General features: G+C 36.4%; 1 protein-coding gene across 1 annotated transcript in view; it reads left to right on the top strand.

Moving 5' to 3' along the window:
• Positions 1–23,498, top strand: part of LOC113233559 (nephrin) — a 485,341-nt gene that overhangs the window by 82,522 nt on the left and 379,321 nt on the right. Inside the window, exon 4 of the mRNA XM_026468687.1 lies at positions 6,377–6,556. Within this exon, the coding sequence (XP_026324472.1) occupies positions 6,377–6,556 (180 nt within the window). The remainder of the gene's footprint in view (positions 1–6,376; positions 6,557–23,498) is intronic.

Below are 23,498 nucleotides of genomic sequence, written 5' to 3'. Positions count from 1 at the left end.
TTTCATAAATAGTGCCTAACATTAATTTAGGAGCAATTACTTTAATGGTTGATTTTGCTATTTCTCTAATTCAAGGCGTTTTTCTCTCAATATACTTTGAGTAGTGCGACCGATTTTTATTATCTCCAGTGTCAAGTCCTGTATAGTGGCGAACTAGGGGATATTTCAATAAAACTTAGCAAATAGACGTAATTCCACGTACTTTTGAGGTCGGTTTTTTTAGTACTCTGTACTGAGATTATATGGGAAACTGTTTACGTTTTTACAATACGATTCCCGTGCATATATTAAGATTATCATTTCCTAAGTTTAAAAACTACATTAAAGATATTTTAATAGAAAAGTCATTTACAAAATTGAGGACTACGTGTTAGATAAAGATGTATGGAAAAACGACATGGCCATGCACATGGATCAAATTTCTTTAAACAAAAATTTGATTACATAGCATTTAAGTTTATGTAAAAAGAGCTATCACTAGAGTTTCTTGCTTGTACTTCTCAGGCAAGTTAGCGTAGTGAACCAGCAGTAGCTTAAAAGTGACGTTTTCAAGTGTAAATTTATTCCATAGGTAAAATAAACAAAACACATTGGGCGTTTGTAATATGCCATTGTACTTGGTTGGGGCGTACGAGTTTATATACTACTTGTTCTTCGGACCTAGTGCATTTTGTTCGTTCTTCTTCGCTATGGATGTCAGATTGACCTTTGTAGATTTTATATTTCCGAAATAAGATATATAAATTTTTTAAACACCTTTACATAGGTCTTACTTTGAATAACGAAATTATTCTCGTAACGTAATTAGTCTCATTTCGCTATATATAATCACATCGGACGCTGTTCTTCGGATAAGTCGTTATTTCCCCAAAACTTAGACTCAAATTGTTTAATAACATATGTAGATACAAACACGAAATCGAATCGTTAAATATTTCTCAATCAAGAGATCGTGCACAAAAACAATTCATTTTAATTAATTTAATGTAACCGATATTGAATCGATGCACTGGTTAGTTACGGTGTTCGAATACTGATTCTAGTAATTGTTTTTGTGGACACGGATGAGTTACGCGGGAAGTTAGTAAATGTTCGCAAATAGTTATAATACAGGATACTTGCTGATCTTTTTTTATAAATAAATAAATAATATAAAAACACATTATTCTTCAACCGCAATCAACAACAATATTTAAGATAAAACAATGCTTAAATCTATCTCGATGACAAGAGAAGTCTCAGCAATTTGCTGGTTCTCAGAATCACCTGGCACCTCACTATAATAATAATAACGCACTCAACGTAGCCCCGCACTATGGAAGCCTTGCCATGGACACACGCATAGACAACCACAAATTACACCCAAATTCACGAGATAAATAAATGCCCGGGAATCGAACCTGGGACCTGTGCGTGGCAGTCCGGCGTGGCAACCGTTCGGCAGTTTATACGTTTACTACAGGAATAACAAACCATAAAGTGACGTACGTGCCGATGACCGAACATACTGCACTTAGCAGCATAGAGTGTTTTGCTGTGTTTAAAGAATACAACAAGTAGAGAATGGAATTTAGAAGACTAATTTTATTATTTCTAATGACGAATGGGAGCCTACATAATCTTCGACCAACAGTATGATGTTTCTGTTGTTACCTTATACTAGCTATATAGCGTTTGATTGAGCTTATAAATAGCCCATTAACCTGGGCGTGAATTCTGCTAATGGTATATCATCTCAGTTGTGTGTGAATAGAATGTCAAAGATAGGTTCCGTGGCTTAGTTGGCAGAGCGTCTGGCACGGTTTGCTAAAAGACGTCGATTCTAATCTGGCCGGATCGAATCTTTGTATTAATAATTCTAAGAAACTAGTGAAGTAATTTCACATAAAAATTAAATTATATTATAGACATTATAAGTAATTAAAAAAATATAAGTAAGTAACTTATAATACGATTTCATTCAATTGTCCTGATTTTATTGCTTTTAATTATATAAAATCTATAACAAAACCAAAAGTACAATATGTTACTGGGTTATCATAACAAGAATTATTTCTATTACATTTTATAAGCTGTCCAAACAATTTATTGTCGTGTACAAACCACTAAGTTGTCTTGAAACCTATCTGTTTAGTCCATCTATGACAATGCAGTGTCAAGATATGTTGGTTCTGTTTTCAAATACAACAATTGTGTTTCAATAGAATGACGATGGCTTTAAAGTAATCTTTGTTTATGTACTTTGTTATGAACAAGTGGTCATTGTTTTGTATTGTCTCCTATTGTCTAGCAACAATATGCAAGCAGGCACGTTTATGAATTCTTACAATAAATTCTAACTGGGTTTCCTGGGTAGTGCACTAGAGTGGCTTCCTTTGATCTGGTACTTTCTTACTTACTCGCCGATTGGTGCCCAGGGTACGGCGTACCATAAAAGAATGGTCAGGATCATCGGCTGTCTCAAGCCAACTCCTCTCACTTTTAGCATACCCTCTAGCATATATTTGTATGGCCACCAAATTCCCCGAGCTCGCCTTAAACACAAAGGCTACGAGTGAGGTTTACAAGAGCAACTACCGCCAGGTTGCGATCTGCTGTGGGCCGTTTGGAAATTCATAAATCGACTTCGCACTCAGGTAGGACGCTGCAGAGACACGATGAGTGGGGTTTCAGGAATGCTAGTCTAATCCAATGTGACTGTGGTGCCCCAATACAGCACTTACCGTTGTGCCCCTTGTGTCCTAATACACGTGCTAGGGAAGATCTCTACGCGGCCAGGAACAGCGCAGTCAAGGTAGCAACGTTCTATTCAGGGTCAATATAGTCCTAAAATAAAAGAAGTATCGGCCGTCGTGATGCCACGTGGTCAAGTACACATACTCATAGTTCAGGGAATTCTCTGGCACATCATCATCTAAATTGTGATGTGCAATATAGATATGATCCATTACAATACAATTCGCGTAATGTGGTTACTTTATCATTATTACATTGATATATCGTCAGTTGAACAAGCATTCCAGTACGTCGGACAACACATGGAGCTACCAGGTCAAACGTTAATGATGTCGGGAACAATAGCACTCGATGTCCATTCGCTAGTCGATATGTACCCTTGTGCTTTGTAGAGTGGTGTTGAACAATAAGTTATCCATTGCATTGCTACTCTAATTTTACAAACGTGTCGTCGAATTAAAAGTTCCAGTTTGTACAACTAGATTTACTACTAGGCTTGCTAGACTCTGGCCTTGGTGTGCATATTTTCAGGGAGCTTGTTAAATAAAGTATAAACAAAAGCTAGGTCTAGGATTGCCTAAACTTTAAATCTGGTCCTGATCATCATCATAGTCGTTGTCAACGTATTATATATCCATCTCACTGTTAGGCACAGATCTCCATTAAGTAGAAGGTTTAGGGTTCTTACGGTTTACAAGTATTTTGAGCTTTGTTCGACATGCTGTTCTAAGACCCGCGCATCTTTAAGTTCTCTAATTAAACCATAGTTCGCATTCTTCACAAATTCCTTCAATGCAGGCGACAGGTATGCTACCAAAGGCAACTAGATGCGGATTGGAGCTCATTAGGCCTTCTTTCCTCTCAGACTTGTTTTAAACAGAATCAAATCACCTATATTGGTATTGCGTTCTGTTCAATCTACAATTCTAATTCATGTTAATAATATAAAAAAAAAATTATGACACACTGTTATTTCTACACTATGAACACTGCAGTTGTAATATACAACGTTACAGGGAGACACTGCCCGGGCAAATTGCTCACTAGTGGAACGTCGTGAGTCAATATATACACGTTATCAAAGTAGACATTGTGTTTATATTTACACTGTGTAGCAACTATAGGTTAGCTGTTAAGCATGACTCTTGCCTACAGAAATAGAATACTCTACTTACTACTGCTATTCAAGGCTACAGTCAATAGGCATTTTTTAGCATTGTTGGTCACTTCATCCCATTGTGGCCGAGCAAAACGATATTATTCATAAAACGCAAAATGTCCAAGTTTCTTCATAATATTTTCCGATAACTATTGCGTAGAACGTAACTTGTTGAGTAAGCGGCCACGTGTAGGATCGTCTACGTGATCTGACACCGCGATCAAACCAACAAAGGACAATCAGAAAACTTATGCAAAGCCTGGATCAATTAGTCGACTCACGAAATGATGATAAACTTTGTTATCTCTGTGTCGTAACTTGACCCTTTGTAGTCGCTGATCTGGAAAAGTCTCTGCACCGGTAACCACCGTAATTCGTCATTGAGACCCACAGTGATATCATCTTACACCGGTCTTGTTCGTCTGTCTTAGGCCGCAAGTTTCAGTGTGGTACAAATCATAAAACGTGGCTCATCAGAGTGTAAAGCCATTGGCGATTTTGGTATTTATAAACACTTTTATATCACTAATCAAATAATCAACCACATCAGTGTGCTCGCTTACATTGAGAGGTTTCGAGTATTGTATGATTATACGACATTCGCGGTTTTCCGTGAAAACAACATTGTGTATTTCGTCGTGGTGTCAAGTTACGTAAATAGAGCGGTCAGGATTGTCACCTTTGAGGTGGCGGAACAAGTACTTCAGGCCAAATAATCCCATTACTGCTATAAATATTTCGCTATCAGATCACGTATATGTCCCCATTTGTCACCGTAAGCGATATTTTCTTTGTAGTTACAGCCAATTAATAGTAAGCAAAATTATTGACCTAGACTTCGATTTTCTGAGCATGTCTGGTGGGTTTTTATCGCGGTATCCTTATTCTTAAATGCATAGCATGTACAACTCCGGGGAATTTATTTCCAAAATGTGGCTCTGGGTGATATAAGGATGGAAATAAAACACTGAAATTACAGGAACATGGGACTTGTCAACTTATGATGGGCGCAATTGTAGTGCCCTTCAGATCTTTGCTATTTTAAGCTCTGAGTAGCACTGTAACTGTTATGGACAGGCGTGTAGCTTACCATCAGACGTACGACTTATTCGTCCCATCACTTGCTGTTATAAAAAAACACACTGTGTTCACTTCGTTAACGCAAGGTTGTACAATGAATAATTTATCGTAATTGAGATTTCTTGACCACTCGCTGTGACTTCTCACAAAATAGTGCCAAAAGACAGGCTTGCATTTCTTAGTTACGCTTTTACGCACTGGATAGGTATAACAATTATAGTTTTGGTATTTGCATCATTTATACGCAAAGTTTATTGTGCTGGTTATCTTCATTCTTCCTTATAAGTGTTAACTCTGCAGAACTGGCCAGAGATGAGATAAACTTGTCGCAACTATTTGATAACCTTGTCTTAAGGCATAGGATTCTATCATGAGGATAGTATTTTGACGATAATAATATCAGTTAACAACTACGGTTAGGACCAACCCGTTCAAAGTTGCTGTAGAGTTAATTCCGTGGTTTGCCGCCTCTGCCAACTTTTGTATTAATATCCGGCTTCTCCTTTCATTCAGATGAATTTGATTATGTATTTATTTACCATATGCTGAGATCATACATCGTATGTATGATGTATGAGGTTATTATAGCAAGCTGAAGGCAGATGCCCAGACGACATGACACTTATTGCATGGGACATGGATTTCACAATTATACATACATTGGCCATTGACTTACAAATAAATGGACGACGGGTCTAATACAAAAACCACGAAATAAATGTCCCAAGTCAACCTATTTAAACGTAGTGACATGTAAAGGAATATGAAAAAGCTAAAACGTTGAATTTAAATTTTAATGTCATCGCAGTACTGTCTAATTTTGCTTGCTTCGCTGTCAGTCGAAGAAATGAAGACTAAAGCGTGAATGACGCTCTGTATACGATTTTAACGCCCTATAAGTTCGGACACTTTTTACCGCGGACCCGACGTCCATATAATTGTAAGTCAATGACATTGGCCCAGTCTCACTTCTAAAATTTCAAGCCACAGTTGAGATGATGCATAATCGGCTCCAACTACTTATTCGGTTACTTTGGACTTGAGAAATGGGTTTCCAATGCCCTGTCTGTTTACAAAATTGTATTCAAAGACATTGTTTTTGAGACAGTCTTAAGTATACTTGCTATCAGAAAGACCTGATATGGTATTAACATATAGTGACGTAATAGCGCTACTATTATTAATTACTAATTATAAATAATTATACCTACAATGCATAACCTGTTACTTCATATTGTTACGGAACTATTTCTCTATGTTGCGGTGTATTGCAGATAATTTAGTGTGCCTCCTTGGCGACAATTTCCGTGCTTCATCAATCGAGATTGCTTCCGTGTTTAAAATATTTATACCTCCATATTTTTCTTTTACTATGTCTAACCATCTCGTTTTCTTTTCCAGGCTTCTCTTCCGTAATACCCGGCTATCCTCGCTACACGATGTTCGGAGAACGTCGTCAAGGCGTTTACAATCTTCGAATTGTGAACGTGACGTTAGAAGACGATGCTGAATACCAATGTCAGGTTGGGCCGGCCCAAATGCACAAGGTCATCAGGGCGAATGCTTCGCTGACCGTAATATGTAAGTATTTTATTATATTTTTAACCTATTCATGTTCCTCAATTTCCAAAATTGTGTACAGCGCTATCTAATAGCCATTACGTTACTATTTAGTCAACTTAGTTGATAAAGTTATTACTTTTCAAAATGTATATACTACGCCATCTAGTAGCGATAGCGGTACTATCGCTGAAAATTTGCGTCAGCAAAAACATCAGCAAGTTGCATAATGCAAATAACGAAAACCACTATATTCAATAGGTACCTTACACATACCAATGATTTTTTTTTTGTATCTATTTTTTTTATATCTACTGAATGAAATAGAACGTACGTACTATATTGTGCGATAAAAAAAATAAAGCCTGTATCCCTGTTCGCTCGACCCAAGCAAAAAGAACCGTTTCTGTGTGGGAAAAAAATTCATTCGAGCTGATAGATTCTTAAATATAGATCGAAAAAATCGAAGAAACACAAAGAAACTCCCTTCGACCCGACTGGATTCGAATTAGCGCCTGTTGCCTCAACGTGGCTACCGCTCTGCCAACGAGACGAATCGAGCTAACAGACTACGGATTTCTCAATTTGCTTGTTGCCGATCTTTGTATATGGTTTTTTAAACGACTTTTTTGTAGTGGCGCCATCAGTGAGAACTTACCTTAACTTACTTACTCAGGTACCTTTACAGCTACCGTATGTTATGTCGCTATACTAATTGCAATATTTTTTATTGAATATAGTAACAACATCGCGATATTCAACAAAAATTTAGGACATCTAGGTCCTCCGTAATTTTCTTTATCATCACTCTGACTTACTTTTAGACGTACAATGTTAGGCCCCAAATTTATTTCTTGCAACCCTTAGCACTTTATTCATGCACTAAATTCTTTTTATGACAGTTTTAAAGATATAACATTATATTATAATATTATGCGACCCCGAAATATACCGGTAGTAGTAAAAATGTAATACGGAACCTTTTCTATAACATAAATTTTATAATAACATCATCTTTTCGAGCGTAATGTACATGTAATGTATGGAGATTTTTTCGATACGATTTCTTTTTTAGGGTTAGATAGGTTGAATTATATTTTACTAATTATTTATTTTAAATATATGGCTATTTTAGTGGCAGTAGAGCTCCACGTGGAAGAATTCGTCCAGGGAAACACTGCCACCAGTGTGAGCATTATTGCATTCCGGTTTTGAAGGGCAAGGGTGTTGGTGAAATTACAGGCACATGGGACTTGTCAACTTATGTCGCAGGGTGACGGGCGCAGTGGCAATGCCCCTTAGATCTTTGCGATTTAAAGCTCTGAGTGGCACTGCAACTGTTATGGACAGGCATGTAACACACCACCAGGCATAGGACTTGTTCGTCTCGTCATTTGATATTATAAAAAAGATACTCGTACATATCGCGCATTCAAAACTAAAGTGACATAAAAAGTAATTTTTAGGAGACTGACAAAATATATTAAAAAAAAATAACGCGCGTCACCGACCATGCCAATTGGCTCGTAGTAAATATGACAAAAATATATTGGATATGAAAAACTTTATATTCTATATCTTATTTCGTACGATTTTTTTAAATAATTCTGTTAATTTCCCATATATTTTAGTTTTGGAATGTTGTCGTTTTATTTTTGAGATTGCGATTTGCTTTTTTGTTATTCAAGCTGACAAATAGTCAAACTGTGTGAAGCAAAGTGGATATCTTTCATGGGAAATCTGACGTATTTATATGCCTCTTTTGGTTCCCCCTACCAATCAACCGTGAACACAGCCATGTTAGTATGCTGTAGAAATTTCAGCCAGCGATGGTGACACCTACCTAGACTACACGACCACACCAATTGTCTGGTATCAAACTAGGAAATTCACTGTACTACGAGGACCAGAGTTAGTTAGTTAATTTCCCAAATTGATCTTACCGGAAATCGAATCCGCGACCTCCGCATCTACACACACTGAGTCAAATTGACAAGTCCCATTTGCCTGTATCCAATGGGACTTTTTACTCTTCAAAACCGGAGCGCAGTAATGCTCCCGTTACTGCTTGTCGGCAGAAATAGATAAAGTGACAGTACTTCCCTGTACTATTTCACAAGAAGCTCTAGGTACTGCTAGGTAAAATGAAGGGTTATTGTATATGCATAAATTAGTGCCATGAGAGGGTGCGTTAAAAAAAGTTATTTAAGAATTTCTTTCATAGATTTCTCATAGATGGCGCTACAGCTAAAAAGTCGTAAAACTCCAGATACAAAGATTCGACAACAACAAAGATGGGAATAGGTTTCTAATCAGAGCATGTAAATCTAATAATGATCGTTACCACCACATCGATATATTTACCTGTAAACTAAATTGTTTTCGTCAAATGTTAAAAAAGTAGATTTTAGTTAATAAATTAAGTAATTATTTCTTTTCTGCAATAATTGTCTCTATTTTTTTAAAACTTGTTTAGAGCTTTGTCATTTGGTTAGGCCATTGTTTACAGAATTTTGTCATTGTGTAGTAGATTAAGTGCTTTCGGCCTTTACTTTGTGAATTATCTATCATTGGAAACAAAATTTGGCTAAATTTAATATTTAATAGGTAACACATTTATGTAATATGTAAGCTGTATGTTTCTTTAAATAAATAAATAAATAAATAAAAATAAAAATAGACAACAAGCACATAGAAAAATACGTGAGGTCCGCTGGTTCGTTTCGTGGCTTAGTTGGCATAGCGTCTGGCACGGTTTGCTAGAAGACGTCGGTTCGAAGCATTTTTTTCTAAGTGTTCGTTCTATGTATTAATGATTACGACAAACTAGTGAAGCAATTTCAAAAATAATTGAATGTCATGGTGGCGAACACATCCTGACATTCAATAAAACACTTAATTATATAAAAATGTCAATGTCATTCTGATCGCCATTGACAGATTGACTAACGTGACTTAATACTGGTCAGAACCTTTAGCCTTCTTAAGATTTAAAAATAATGGTTCATCTGCTCGTTGCCGCCAAAAAAAAACAATAGAAAAAAAAAGGAATCAGGTGTTCAAATTAGGAATCTCGCACGTATTAACAGACGCATAAATTCCGACCCACTCTTCGCATGTGGGGTCCAAGAAATATCGTCCAATTGGCTACCCTATTCCGAGGCCTATGGCTTATTGGATACGGAACTGGTGAATTTGAATAAAAGGCTCTCGTAAAATAATCGCGGGCTATTATTGTGAATCGGGAATAGGGATGGGACGCTTTGTTTATAATTTAACCGATTTATTTACAAAAGTAACTAATATTTTTATTAACAAAGTATTTGTTACTGATTTCGTGGCACTGATTAAAAATGCTAGTAGCGCTTAAAAACTTTAGAATTTGTAGTTTGGTGTTTATTCACATAATATGGCCGATATGTAGAAGTCATTACTTAATATACTCCCGGACACATAATTCGAGCAATGTCAGTATTAAATGCCTTTAGCTTAATAACGTTTGATTGCTCAATAACTAATTCAAGTTTTGGACGGGTGTATTAAACGTCATTTTCAAAAGGTACTGTTAAAAATTTGAATTTGCGAAACCGGGAAAAATCTTTCTTCAATGATAATAATATTTTTTTGTTCTAGCACTTGAAAAATAAAAACGCAAGATGGCTCGATTTATTGAATTTGACTCCAGACTCGCGTTATTTTCAAATAAGAAAATACTTTATATTCTACAATTTTGACATAAAGTTGGACAGCCCGTGGTGTCATTTTTACACTAAATAATTTGTAAAAATTCTGACGAAGCACAACCCTACATTTTGTCTTTTAGATCGTTTGTACTCAATGCCATTAACTTTAAGTATTTAGTGTTTGAAATTGGAACAAACTTTGTTTATAATGAATCTTCGTTAAAGGAACCAATGAATGTTTACAGGGTTCTTGCATTAATATAATGTCTTCAAAGAATAAAAAAAAAAAATGTTGTAAAGATCGCAAAGCAGGACAAATCGCTCATTCAATTGTATAAAAAGACGAAATGAAAAAAAGTAATTTTTGGGAAACTAAAATAAAACTTAAAAAAATTCGTGAGGTCTGTTGATTTGTTCCGTAGTAGCTTAGTTGGGGGAATAGTTAGCCCCGGTCTGCTAAACAGGTGATTGTTCGAGTCCAGCCGGATAGAAGGAATGTTTCTTTGTGTTTATTCTATCTTTAACAGCCTTTGACGCCGAACGGTTATCATGCTGAACTGCCACGCAGAGGTTCGATTCCCGGGCCGGGAGAAATATTTGTATGGCCTACAATTATGTCTGTTGTGAGTTTGGGTGCAATATGTGGTTGTCTATGTGTATGTCTATGGCACCCGTGATATATGGTGTCCCTAGTGCGGGTGTGTGTCCATAATAACACCATATTAAAAAGGACTTTGATTTATAAAATTTTTGAAACACCAATCTAATTTTATTTGACATGAAAAAATATAATATATCAGTTTTATTTTGAACGTTGCTTTTTAATGCGACTAGAAAAATTGTTGTGTATTACGTTTAAAAAAAAAATTAAAAAAAAAATTTGTCAGTGTTCCAAAAATATTACAATTCCAATATCGTAATTTTATTATTGAAGAAGAAAGTAGGTTTGAAATTTCAGTCTAACACATCCGTTTTAGCAATATACATGGCAGTATTGCCCAGGCAGTACTACCCAGATGTCTTTCGCTTAGAGAGACCATGTGCTCAATGGTGGAGAGTAAATAACTTTTAACCGCAATTCAATTAATTCAGTAAAACATTTATTCAATAAGAAAATATATTATTAAAATATTTTGTATGTATTAATGTGGCAACATCGATATTTGTTTTCGTTGGCAATACCGGTGGCCATTTTTTCTTACTACTAAAATCGTTCATAACGTTTTAATACATTTTACATACATAAATTTATTGATCGAATGTGTTGAAAACGTGGAACGAGGTACATAACTCGATAAGATTGGGATGTCCTTAGAAAAGGTCTAGGTGAAAAATGGAACCTAATTTACAAAAAACCGATACAAAACAGCGCACTCTCTAAAGTTAATAAAATCACTATCTGTAAGTCAAATACTAATCAAGAAAACCAATTCAATAAGCCCAAGCACGGTAACTCTGACGTCAGTAGCTGAGGATTTCGGTAGTCTACATAATATAGACTTGGCTGCAGATAAAGCTTATCATATTACTGTAATATATTCCGGATTTTCATAATGTACCAAATTGAAATAAATAAATATTAGAAAACATCACGTACGATGCTCCGGTCCCAAAGTCACTAAAGCAATTGTCGCGTTCTTAGGTTTTCGCAATTGTTACACATAAGAAATGAAACCATTTTTCCGGATTTAAATCGCGTATATTTTTTTTTTTCAAACAAACCAACGGTCAGTCAACCGTGACCTTGGGACCTGTAAAGGGCCCTAAACGTTGGTTTGTTCGTAAAAAACAAATATACGCGATTTAAATCCAGAGTGTAACAATCGCGAAAACCTAAGGACTCGATACATTTTACCCTTTTATGTAACAAGAAATTCATAAAATTAAGTTCAGATTTTTTTATAACGAAATGCAAAAAGATACGTGTCAACATTTTCACATCACTATCGAATCCTATCATGCGTAACCTTTCGACTGCCATAAACCGGGGTCGCTCGAGACCGGGCCATATCTGACCCGTAGTCTTGATTCGGAGGGTTAAGCCCTTCGTATAAAAAAAAGCCTTTACTCGTTCTCCTTTTACTACAAGTTTTCTCGCTTAGCTTGCGTTATGTAAGTGCTCGTTACATTATCTTGTATATGAAAAATGTTATGTGTTTTTTTCTCAAATCTGTATAAAGCACAAGTTCGGTCATGTATGGAGTACAGCTGCCACCTTTGGGACGGCTCTGCCCATTACCAGTTAGCTGCCTTGGACGCGGTGGAGCGAAAAGGGACTTATTAACAACAATTCTCTTATGGAGTCGAAGAACAAAAACTCGACCACCGCAGAAAAGTAGCCTGCTTGTCAGTTTCTGTCGGATACATTTCGGAAAGTTTCAATTTAGTTCCACCCCTCACCGTTCCTCATTCGGTCGACTAGAAGGTCCGGAACACTCCATTCTTATGTCGTTGATATACCACCTATTCGCACTAAGCGCTTTGCTTCCTTCTATCTGATGCGTGCGGCAAAGGAACGGAATACTCTGTGTTTCCCGAAACGTACAATTTGGGACTATTCAAGGCTAGAGTGAAGAGGCATTTTTAACTTAACAACAGGTGAGATTGAGGCCACGGGTGTATATATTATGAACATAAAAAAATAATACACTTTTTTGTACTAATAATCTCAGTACAGAGTACTAAAAAAAACCTACCTCAAATGTTTGTTGAATTACATCTATTTGCCAAGTTTTATTGAAATCGGTTACCGAAAAGTGCGTAAAACCGGATTCATCTCCTAATTTGTCACTATACGGGACTTAACACATGTTATAATAAAAAGTCGATGCTCACTGGTTTAAGCATACCGAGAGAAAAACGCCTTTAATTGGAGCATAGCAAAACCAACCATTAAAATAATTGCTCCTTATAAAATTTAGGCGCTATTTATAAAAATAAATGTTCATCGTGAACAGTCGCCCTTAGAGGTGGAATATTTTCTTCAAAATTAAACGGGACCACTACGGAGATACCCTCTTTCCAACAAAAAAAGTCATTGAAGTCGTTTCACAAATTGATTCTTTGGACGTTCCAACGCGTGTCGACGCGCGATAGTAGCATAGTCTAAAGCTACAATCCATTACACAGGTAGACGCTGCTCGTTTCCTGGACATCCCTTTGTTTTATCTCTATTTTTTCCATGTTACAAATACACACGCTGAAAACTAACAAAGGAAAGAAAATAAATACGAAGGAACAACAAAAAAAGGCGTGTGTGCAAAAAGGTTGTAGCTCAGTGTTGACTTCACCCAGGAGGAAAACTGATTTCCTGCCATTACTCCGTCAGAGAAGCACGCGGATGTACCACCTGCATTACATAGCTATATTATACAGAATTGTTTTCTAGCGGCCAAGCTTCGGAGCTATTCGGCTTTAACAGAAAATAACAACTGCATTGTTTCCTATTTCATTCTAATGTATTATTTGTCACACAGAACAATAAGTACAATAGGAGTGGTAAGTTAGCGTCTGACGCGTGCCAACTATAGGTCTCGAAAGACCTATCTGAGCTCAATACGCCATTTTCGCTTTGTGTGGTATGGTTGCGTCATTCTTTCGTGCAAATTGTCTAAAATCCTAAAAAATGCCTTATTGTGCTGTTTTGGAGTGCAACAATGTTAGCCACACCCAAAATATTACTCGTGATGGTATTTCACATATTTTTTTTCTGTTTATATATATTATATATAACTTCCAAATTATAACAATGTATAAGATAGGAGAATATGGTCATTTGTATTTCCAGATGTGCTAAACAGGGTACCAAAGAAGTTACTACAAATATTAGAACCAACAAATAAAAGGATCTGTACCAGATTGATTAGACGACACTTGGCTAGAGAGTAATATTGTATAAGAGCTGTGTAAATAAATATACTAGATTTTGAAATAAGTAAAAATGTTAAGATGTCGCTGCGGTTGGAAGTTACTAAGGTGCATAATTTTAGAACATAAAAATTTTAGCTTCAGTAATTTTTCGAAATAAACAGTTTTTTTTTAAATCTGATGCATCATTATAAATTATGAAACAAAAGCTATTACGTGATGTTTGCAATATATCCCTGCGAGGTTGTTAGTATTTTACAAAGTTAAATAAGCCTATATAAGATGATTGCATATAACATGTCCTATGTATTAAATGCAACTTTCAGAAAACTAACGTAACATTGTGCGACTACAAAAGTCAGTATCGTTATTTTTGACGTTATGCCGTTGTTCAGTTATTGCGTTATAACTACTTTGGGTGCAGTTTCTTTTTGTTATTCCGTTTATTACTTTTGGCAGAATATGGAAACTTGTCTGGCATACTGTGAATTTCTTTTGTTAGTACAATAGCCAATGTACATTGAAATTAAATTCTTGATGCGTAAATGATATACAAAGAACGAGTAGTACACATAGAGTGCTTATACCTCTATTTATTTTTAGTAGCAGTATTGGGAAAGAGTTCGTCCAGGGTAGTATTGTCACCTTAACTATTTCTGCCGCCAGCCAGTAATCTGAGAAATTATATGCACATGGGACTTGTTAATTTATGTCTCAGGGTGACGGGCGCAATGGCAGTGCCCCTCAGATCTTTGCGATATGGCACTGCAACTGTTATGGACAGGCGTGTAAGTTACCATCAGCCGAACGACTTGTTCGTCCCGTTACTTGATATTATATAAAACAAAAGAATCTCACAATTAATACACGTAGATAAACAATTTATTAAAATGCTTTCGTGGCCGAACGGTTACAATGCTGGACTGCCACGCCGAGCTCCCGGGTTCGAATCCCGGGCCGGGAGAAATAACTGTATGGCCTACTTTTCTTTTTCTCGAGTGTAATCTTTGAGTGTAATTTGTGTGTGTCCATGACACTCGCGACACAGGGTTTTGTATCTCTCGGTATCAGATTGTATACTGGTTTGGCGTGTATTACCTAGACGGGCTGTTTTTACTTGGTTAATTTAACGGAACCTTTTTAAGCTTTTGACCGCCATAGACGTTTTATAGCGTCAATGAAACCAAGTGTTATTTGTATATTCTAGTTAAGTATGGATTCACAGTTGCATTTTCTGTGTAAAATTCATAACATGTCATCCATCATCACTAGACTTGACATCTCGGGAACAAAACAAGTTGTCGCTGACTGTCAAAAAGTTGTTATTTTTAATTGTAAGATCATCTTATATTAACCGTAGTATACAGGAAGGTATAGCTTGTACAAACGAATGGTCGTATCTTTGTTTTAAACTTTTCTGCTTTTCTTATCTTTCAGTTTTCTTCGTTGCTAGGTTTGTTTTTAATCGTTACTTTTTATGACGTCTCCAGTTAAAATTTACCAGTTTATGCCTTGTTAAGCCTTTATTGTATTGCTTTAAAATGAAACAAGGTTGTTAAGTACTTTTTTTAAACAATCAAATGACTTTAAAGGATAGAAAGCAATCATGCCGTTTAGGTTGTTAGTTTAATAAAAAATTTCAAGGGGAGGAGGAAATTCTCATGGATACAATAGGGTTAGCGGACGTGATGGTCATATCCAACCCCACTGGGAATGTGCCCAGTAGCCTACGATCTAAACATCCTACCCTATATCTATCCTATCCTACTCCTGTTATATCAATTATGTAACATCATTTAACGCCGTAAATGTAGTGTATGTTATTTATTATAAGTCTGGTTTTATTTTATTATTATTATTATTATAATTATTAACACAGAGATCCGAACACTTAATAAAAAATTCCTTCGATCCGGCCGGATTCGAACCGACGTCTTCTGGCAAACCGTGTCAGACGCTATGCCACGTAACGAACCAGCGGAGCTCACGATTTTTTCCATGTGCTTGTTGTTGTGTCTTTGTATTTGGTTTTCAACGACTTTTAGATTCAAGAAATGTATGTACAAATAGATTAAACCTAAATACAGTTAACCACACGTTACATTAAAAATTGTCCAAACAAGCGAATAACTCTGCCCGTCGTTGTTTGTATGTTACGCGATAACTCATTTGTGAACCGATTTTGTTGATTCTTTTTTGACGGAAAGAGGGTACCTCATTAGTGGTCCCATTAAAATTTTTAGAATATATTACACCTCTAAGAGTGAAATAGTAGGGGTTGAATGACTTTTGAGGTCGGTTTTTTTAGTACTCTGTACTAAGATTATTATATTCTTAAGTTCTAAGTCCTAAGGCCTGCAAAGAGAGATTTCAATGGCATAGCAATGACAGCCAGATACAGAGTTCTTTATGAAAAATTACTTAAAAGCTCTCTTCCCCGAATTTCCGTATATAAAAAATTAACTCCCCAAAACATCCCAATTCTCAGGTCATACTCCTTTACAAATTCTCGTATAAAAATCCCGATAAAGGTCCCCAGTTTAACCTATACGCCCTCGGCAGTTTTTATTACGGGGCCGATTTGACCTCGTCGAGTTATCAATAACTTTTTGTAAAGATTTTAACCCGAACGTGGCTTGTATATCTTCTTTATCGCCCTACGATACCCGAGAAGGTCGTTCTATCAATATTTCAGAGGGTTCCCGACGAAAAACATAACTTCTCTCATACTGTTTGCAAATTTTATATCTACGGCGAGATTGCGCCTATAAGAGAGAGAAGGATAGGCGATAAAATAGTGTCGTGTTCGGTTGAGAATTTGTCTCTTTCGCATTTGTTTCTGGTGTATTGCTTTGTTCGCATTTCGAATTCGATTCCTTGCACCCACGTGCATCACTCTTTCGTATTTTATTATAAACTTAAGAGTCGATACTATCTTAGCTTAGTTCAAAATTTTCCCGTACCAATTAATTTTGCTTGGGTCTGGTCTGCCACCAGGCAGGGCACGGGCTTTATTTTAGAATTTGTTTTTTATGAACGAAATTACAGTATTTGAAAAATGTTTATCGTGTACCATATACGTGTTCTGTTTAGTTCAGTTGATAGAAAAAAATCATTGGTATATGTAAAGAACCGATTGTAAAATTTCGAAGTACGTTTGTGTTTTTTTTGTATCGTGAAAAATTTTTAGGAACCGTGTTTTCACACCGTATACTAATCAGTGTAGGTATATCCTCAATTATATTATGTATTTATATGTTATATATGATTAGACACTTTTACTGTTATGCGAACTCAACCAAAGCCATTTTAAGAATTTTAAGATTGCATTGACTAAGTCTGTACCTATCTGTAGGTTCCTTGTTTAAAAAACAATGCAATCAGACTTTTTTCTAAAATCAGTACCATCTACAGTATTTTTAACGCTCTTTGATATCAGTGCATCGGCTCGTCAGGTCACGATCTTGACAGCTGCATTTTTGTGGTAGTTTATAATTTCATGCATGTATTTCTATTGAAGAACGGCTAACTAAGCTGTAGAGCTCTTTGTGAAAGAGTTTATCCAGGATAGTACTGCCACCGTTCCTATTTCTGCCGCCAAACACTAATGTGAGAAATACTACGTTCCGGGTAGGTGAAACTACAAGCAGATTTTTATTCTAAATGTACTCTGTTTGAGCCCATGAAACCATTAAAGGTATTTTTGGGAAAAGACTGGGAGGCATTCTCCGACCTCTTTTCGCGCTTGGCTATGCCCAAAAAGATGAGATAGTATTCGAGAAGAAAAATTTATACAAACCCGCTGCTGAAGAATCTAAAACAGCTTGTCAGTAATTATTATAGTACTCATTTGTCACAATCAAGGAGTTATCTTCTAACCGCGACCAGTACGCGGCTGCACGGGAGTCAAATGTGAACGTCATCAATATTTTTCCAAAATTACATTTGTTGATTTTATGGATAAACTCTTCAGAGCGGAAGGAACTCGACTTTGTTCCGTCCGTTCTGACTCCTTTTAACATCTGAACCCCATCATGAATGTACACCGTAATTGTCAAATATACCGAATGTTGTACATTTAAATGCTGTAATGTATATAATATGGTAATATTTATTAAATAAAATAATACCGCGAAAAAATATACACGACACGAAAAAACTAGTTACATTGTCAATTTACGAAATATCGTTTAGCACACATTTAAAATGCGATGCAATAGCTTCTTACAAATTTTCGTGGCAAAAAAAAAAGAATCTCCGCTGACCTATGTCAGACAAAACGACAACAACATCGTCAACCAATTATACATCCAAATGCACGAGTTTCGTCTAGGAAGAGGAGAGAGGAGAACCAATAGTCGACCGCAATAGGACCTTCAATGTTCAAAGGATATGAGGACCTTCACTGAAGTGCATGCCTCATGTCGATGTTTGCCTTCACCGGTAGCGAGGTATTGCTGCTAAATCGACTCATCCGAAGAACAGAATCCGATGTGATTATATAGCGAAAAGAATAAGTACGTTACGAGAATAATTTCCTTATTCAAACTATCATATATCTCATTTCGTTTCGGAAATATAAAATCGAGGAACGGTCGATCTGACATCCACAGCGAAGAAGAACGAACGGAATGTACTATGTCCTGAGAAAATGTAGTCTTGCACATAGATCTTTGTTCTACGGACGAGTCGATATATTCACAAATATCTGTTACTTAGAAATTTAAGTCATAAATGCTTGCCACAGGGATTCCAACAGTCAATATGTCAATTGAGAAATAATCGTTATCCCCTGTGGCTTACATTAGAAAGACGCTTGAATATTTTGAGATAAAACTAATTGTGTTGTGAACATAATTACCATACTAAAGTCGATACAAACTCAAATGTCTTTGGTTGATTCCGCATATAGGGAAAGTATTAAATCAGTCACTCTGAAAAAATTATATAGTATAATTGATACACAAATTCACGATACAAAAAAAAACGCAAAGTTTTGTATTCAATAGGTATTTTACACAAACCAATGATTTTTTTTTATATCAACTGAACTAAACACGTACAGTATACTATATACATTTTTCAAATAGCTTTAATTACGTTTGTAAAAAAAACAATTGTGAAATAAAGCCAGTGTTCTTGCTGCTCGAACAAGCAAAATGAACCATGTAGTTAGTACGGGAAACATTTTTATATGTACCAGTGGCGAGGCGTCCTTATAACTCGATTCCCCCTGGCTTGCTTGAAATTTTCCATGTATCATCAAATATTATAAATATTTTAAAGTCACTTAATACATTTTGTGCTCAATTTTACGTGTAGAATAATTAACCATTGAAACAAAGTGTACCAGTATCTTGTTTGCTAATAAGTGTTGTGTGTGATAGTCACCAAGGCGCCACTTGTCAAGGCAAGTGTTTGTAAGATAAATTCCAATAGGAATAATGTTATGCGTACTAGTAGGACGCATCACAAACAGTTCTAGAAACTCAGTCTCGTACATTGTTGCATTCGCAAATATAGCACTAATTTGTCGCATTCGCGCTCATCCCAGCTCTAGTCCACTGCAGCAGTAGTAAAAGTTCATTGTTATAGTCGGACTAGTGCTAAGGCAAACACCTCGCATTTATTGTACTTTTATCATCTCGTACTTTCGTTTCTTGAATGTGTTTTGGTGCCAATTAATAGAATTATTCATGTGCTTATTGTACTCTGTGACTTTGGGAACAGGTTTCTTTGTACATTTATCATAGAGTAAACAAACTTTAAAGGTTTTTGAAACCTTAAAGCATTATAGTGTAGGTTTCGCGGCAGTTAGCGTTATAGACGTTCCATGAGAATATTCTTGGTTATTACCCGGTTGCAGTGTTCTGAGTAATGACTCCGAAGTTATTCTTACTCTGGTAATCATTGGTGTAGGAAATTCTCTAATTGGAGACCAGGTAATTAGTAAAGTTGCATTTTCTTTGTGTAACAATATCGAAAACATCAGAACTGTATTGGTAATTAGTGTTCATATCTTGTTTTTCTTGTGTCGATCCACTTCGGTCTTCTCTAAGGAGAAGATTTAAGCGTCGACACAATCTCAAATTGCTTTGTTTGATTCTGCATAACACTGATTACTTACTATACTTAACTGCCTCCGTGGCCGAACGGTTACCATGCCGGACTGCCACGCAGAGGCCCCAGGGTCGATTCCCGGGCCGGGAGAAATATTTGTATGGCCTACATTTATTTCTCTCGTGATTTTGGGTGTAATTTGTGATTGTCTATGTGTGTGTCCATGGCACCCGCGACACAGGGTTTCCCTAGTGCGGGGCTATGTTGAGTGTGTGCGTTATTATTATTATTATTATACGGTGTGAAAACACGATTCCTAAAAATTTTCACGATAGAAAAAAAACACAAACTTCCTTCGAAATTTTACAAGAAAATTGCATTACTTAATAAAATTTTGTACAGGTCCTTGTGAAAGAGTTCGTCCCGGGAAGTACTACCTTACCTATTTCTGCCGCTAAGCAGTAATGTCAGCATTACTGTGTTCCGGTTTTGAAGGCTAAGGGTGCTGGTGAATGCGGGACAGGGGTAGTATCAAGCTCAGAGCTAAGGCTTTTGTGTTAACTCGAGTATGAAGGACATTCCATATTTTGAATGAGGCAAATTTGAAGTCCACCATCGAAGTCGTCAATATCCGTGCTGAGAAATTCGCACTACCCTGGATGGAAGGCAACCGTTATCTCTACTGTTTCACAAGTTATATTATTAACGAAATACCCTACTTCTTAGGAGCTCCAAGATGAAGGCAAGATTTTTATATGACTTTTGAACTAGTTATCTACTTTTTTTCCCAACGATTATTCGATGTGCGAAGTTCTGGTTTTGAACTTTTGGGTTTACGTTTAGTTTTGTATTACGGCTTGAAAATGTTGTAAAGTTCAATGTTGAGTTTTTCGGTTATACGGTTTCAGTTTGAAGGGAGTTTTTGTTTACCGACAAGCAGGTTTTCTGTTTTTAAACACATAAAATACAAATAGGAAACGAAAGTATTTGTTTTGGATCTTAGTCGCATAACTTTTGTTTGTTTTTTCAAACAAACCAACGTTACAGGCCCTTTACAGGTCCCATGGTCACGGCTGACATCCAGACGAATCGACGATGTAAAAATCTTTTAATTATTTACATCGAAATTTGTAATAAGTACCTATAGAGTTATACCAAATTCTATAATGTGTTGACATGTGTTAAAAACCTGGGTAAAACTCGGGCGGAATGATTGGGATGGTTGGAACCCTTACATTACATTCAAAGTTCTGTAATATAAAGTAGCAGGTCAAACAAGAGCTTACGAAACTATTTATCGTTTTAAACTAAAATCCAAAGGCGTAAAGTTCACTTTTCAACCGAATTTAATATTAACTTTTGTAAGTACTAACTGTTAATTAATTTAATTTTCAACGTTTCCCAAAGTTAAATGAAGTTAGCGGATTTTCCACAAATTTTATAAGTAATAATATTCGGAAGAGATTATTACAGCTGTATCTGAGGCGAATTTAACTTCATGTTAATATAGAGTTCTTAGGTTTTCGTTTCGATGGGGCAGAACGGTTCTTGAACGGAGACCACGAACCGGAAGACGTTCAGAGGGACGGCCCCCTACTAGTTGGACGGATGACCTGGCAAGGGCGGCGGGTGCATCTATATGCGCTTTGCGTCCGATCTGGAAATTTTCAGGGGAGGCATATGTCCAGCAGTGGACGTCTTTCGGCTGATATGATGACAATGAGGTTTTCGGGTGCTGGTGAAACTATAGGCACATGGGACTTCTCGACGTTATATTTCAGATAGAGCAGTGTAATTGCGATGTAAAGCGTGACACTGTAACTGTTATTGCTAGCTGTGTCGCTTACCAACAGTTGCACTCAATAAATTATAAAAAATCTTTTGTCATAATAAATATCTCTGACCAAGCTATAGTATACTGTCATATTATACTGTCATAGTATACTGTCATATTTACGAAAAAATGACGAAATGTATGTTTATAACTTTAGTATTAAAACAACCTCAAAATATTGCTTGATGTGTTCATTACCGCTGTCTTCTCATGGATAACTATAGTACCAATAGATCTTCTTGTGAAAGAATTCGTCCAGGGTACTACTGCCGCCAAGCAGTAAGGGTGCTGGTGAAATTACTGGTACACGGGACTTGTCAACTTGTCTCAAGGTGACGGGCGCAGTAGCAGGGCCCCTCAGGTACTCGTCTAGTCAAATAGTCGTGTTGGTAACCTCCTTTTTTGTAGTTGCTTAAAAATTTTAAATGCATTTATAATAATAATGCTTTCCTTTTTTTTCAGGTAAGTACCGGTCACCTGTTAATTGCCACTTATCTATTTCGACGTGAGTATGTGAATAATATTAATAATTGATTTCTGTAATACGTCACACTGTTGTTATGAGAGAAATTGTAATTACAATAATTTTAGGGAAGGAACAGTTTTGTTAATTATAATAACTGTCTCTGTGACGGAACGGTTATCATGTTGATCGGCCACGCAAAGGTCCCGGGTTTGATTCCCGGGCCTGGAGAAATATTTATATGGCTTACGTTTGTTTACGACACAGGGTTTCTCTAGCGCGGGTCTTGTGCGTTGGCAGAATTCACAGGTCTCGACGTATAACGATCGTGACCTGACCCGAGTGCGGGTTCTACCCTCTTTTTGAGCATTTTTGCTGTCTTTTTTCTACTTTCCAGTTTTATGCAAATGCTAACAGCAGCTAATCTAATTTTGTAAATCTCTTCTAGTCGACTGTAGCAAAGTCTTTTAAGCTTTCTTTCAAAAGTTCGTGTCCGTTTTGTTAAAGTTTTAACGTAAAAGCTCCACTTTTATGTCTCTATGGAAGTACATGAAAAGTAAAAAGTTTTCTTGCGGGTAGTTTAAAATTAACTGCGGAAGGATAAGCTGGGACATGCTTTCGTTAACTCTAAAGTTCTTTTTCAAGTTAAAAAGATACAAGTTATAAATCAAAGGTACTGTCGGCTAAAGTAAACCGCGTATAGGTACCTCCATTGGTATGAACTTTTTAAAAAGCAAAAAAAAAACAGGATTGTTAAGTATAACTTTATAATATATACATTATTTTATAACTAAAATGTTGGTCTAGAAATTCTTGAAGTGTAAAAAGTGAAGTTCGAAAACGGTTTCGAAGGCTAAGTAAGGGTTCTGGAGAAATTATAGGCACATGGGACTTGTCAACTTATGTCCCAGGGTGTCGGGCGCTGTAGCAGTGCCTCTCAAATCTTTGCAGTTTAAAGCTCTGCAAAAATTAGTCACTACAACTGTTATAGACAGGCGTGTAGCTTAACCATCAGGCGCACGACTTGTTCGTTCCGTCACTTAGTATTATAAAAAA

This window comes from Hyposmocoma kahamanoa, unplaced genomic scaffold (assembly GCF_003589595.1).
Source record: "Hyposmocoma kahamanoa isolate Upper Pololo Valley unplaced genomic scaffold, ASM358959v1 79, whole genome shotgun sequence".
In the NCBI taxonomy this organism is placed as follows: Eukaryota; Metazoa; Arthropoda; class Insecta; order Lepidoptera; family Cosmopterigidae; genus Hyposmocoma; species Hyposmocoma kahamanoa.
This window is presented reverse-complemented; position numbering and strand designations above follow the sequence as displayed.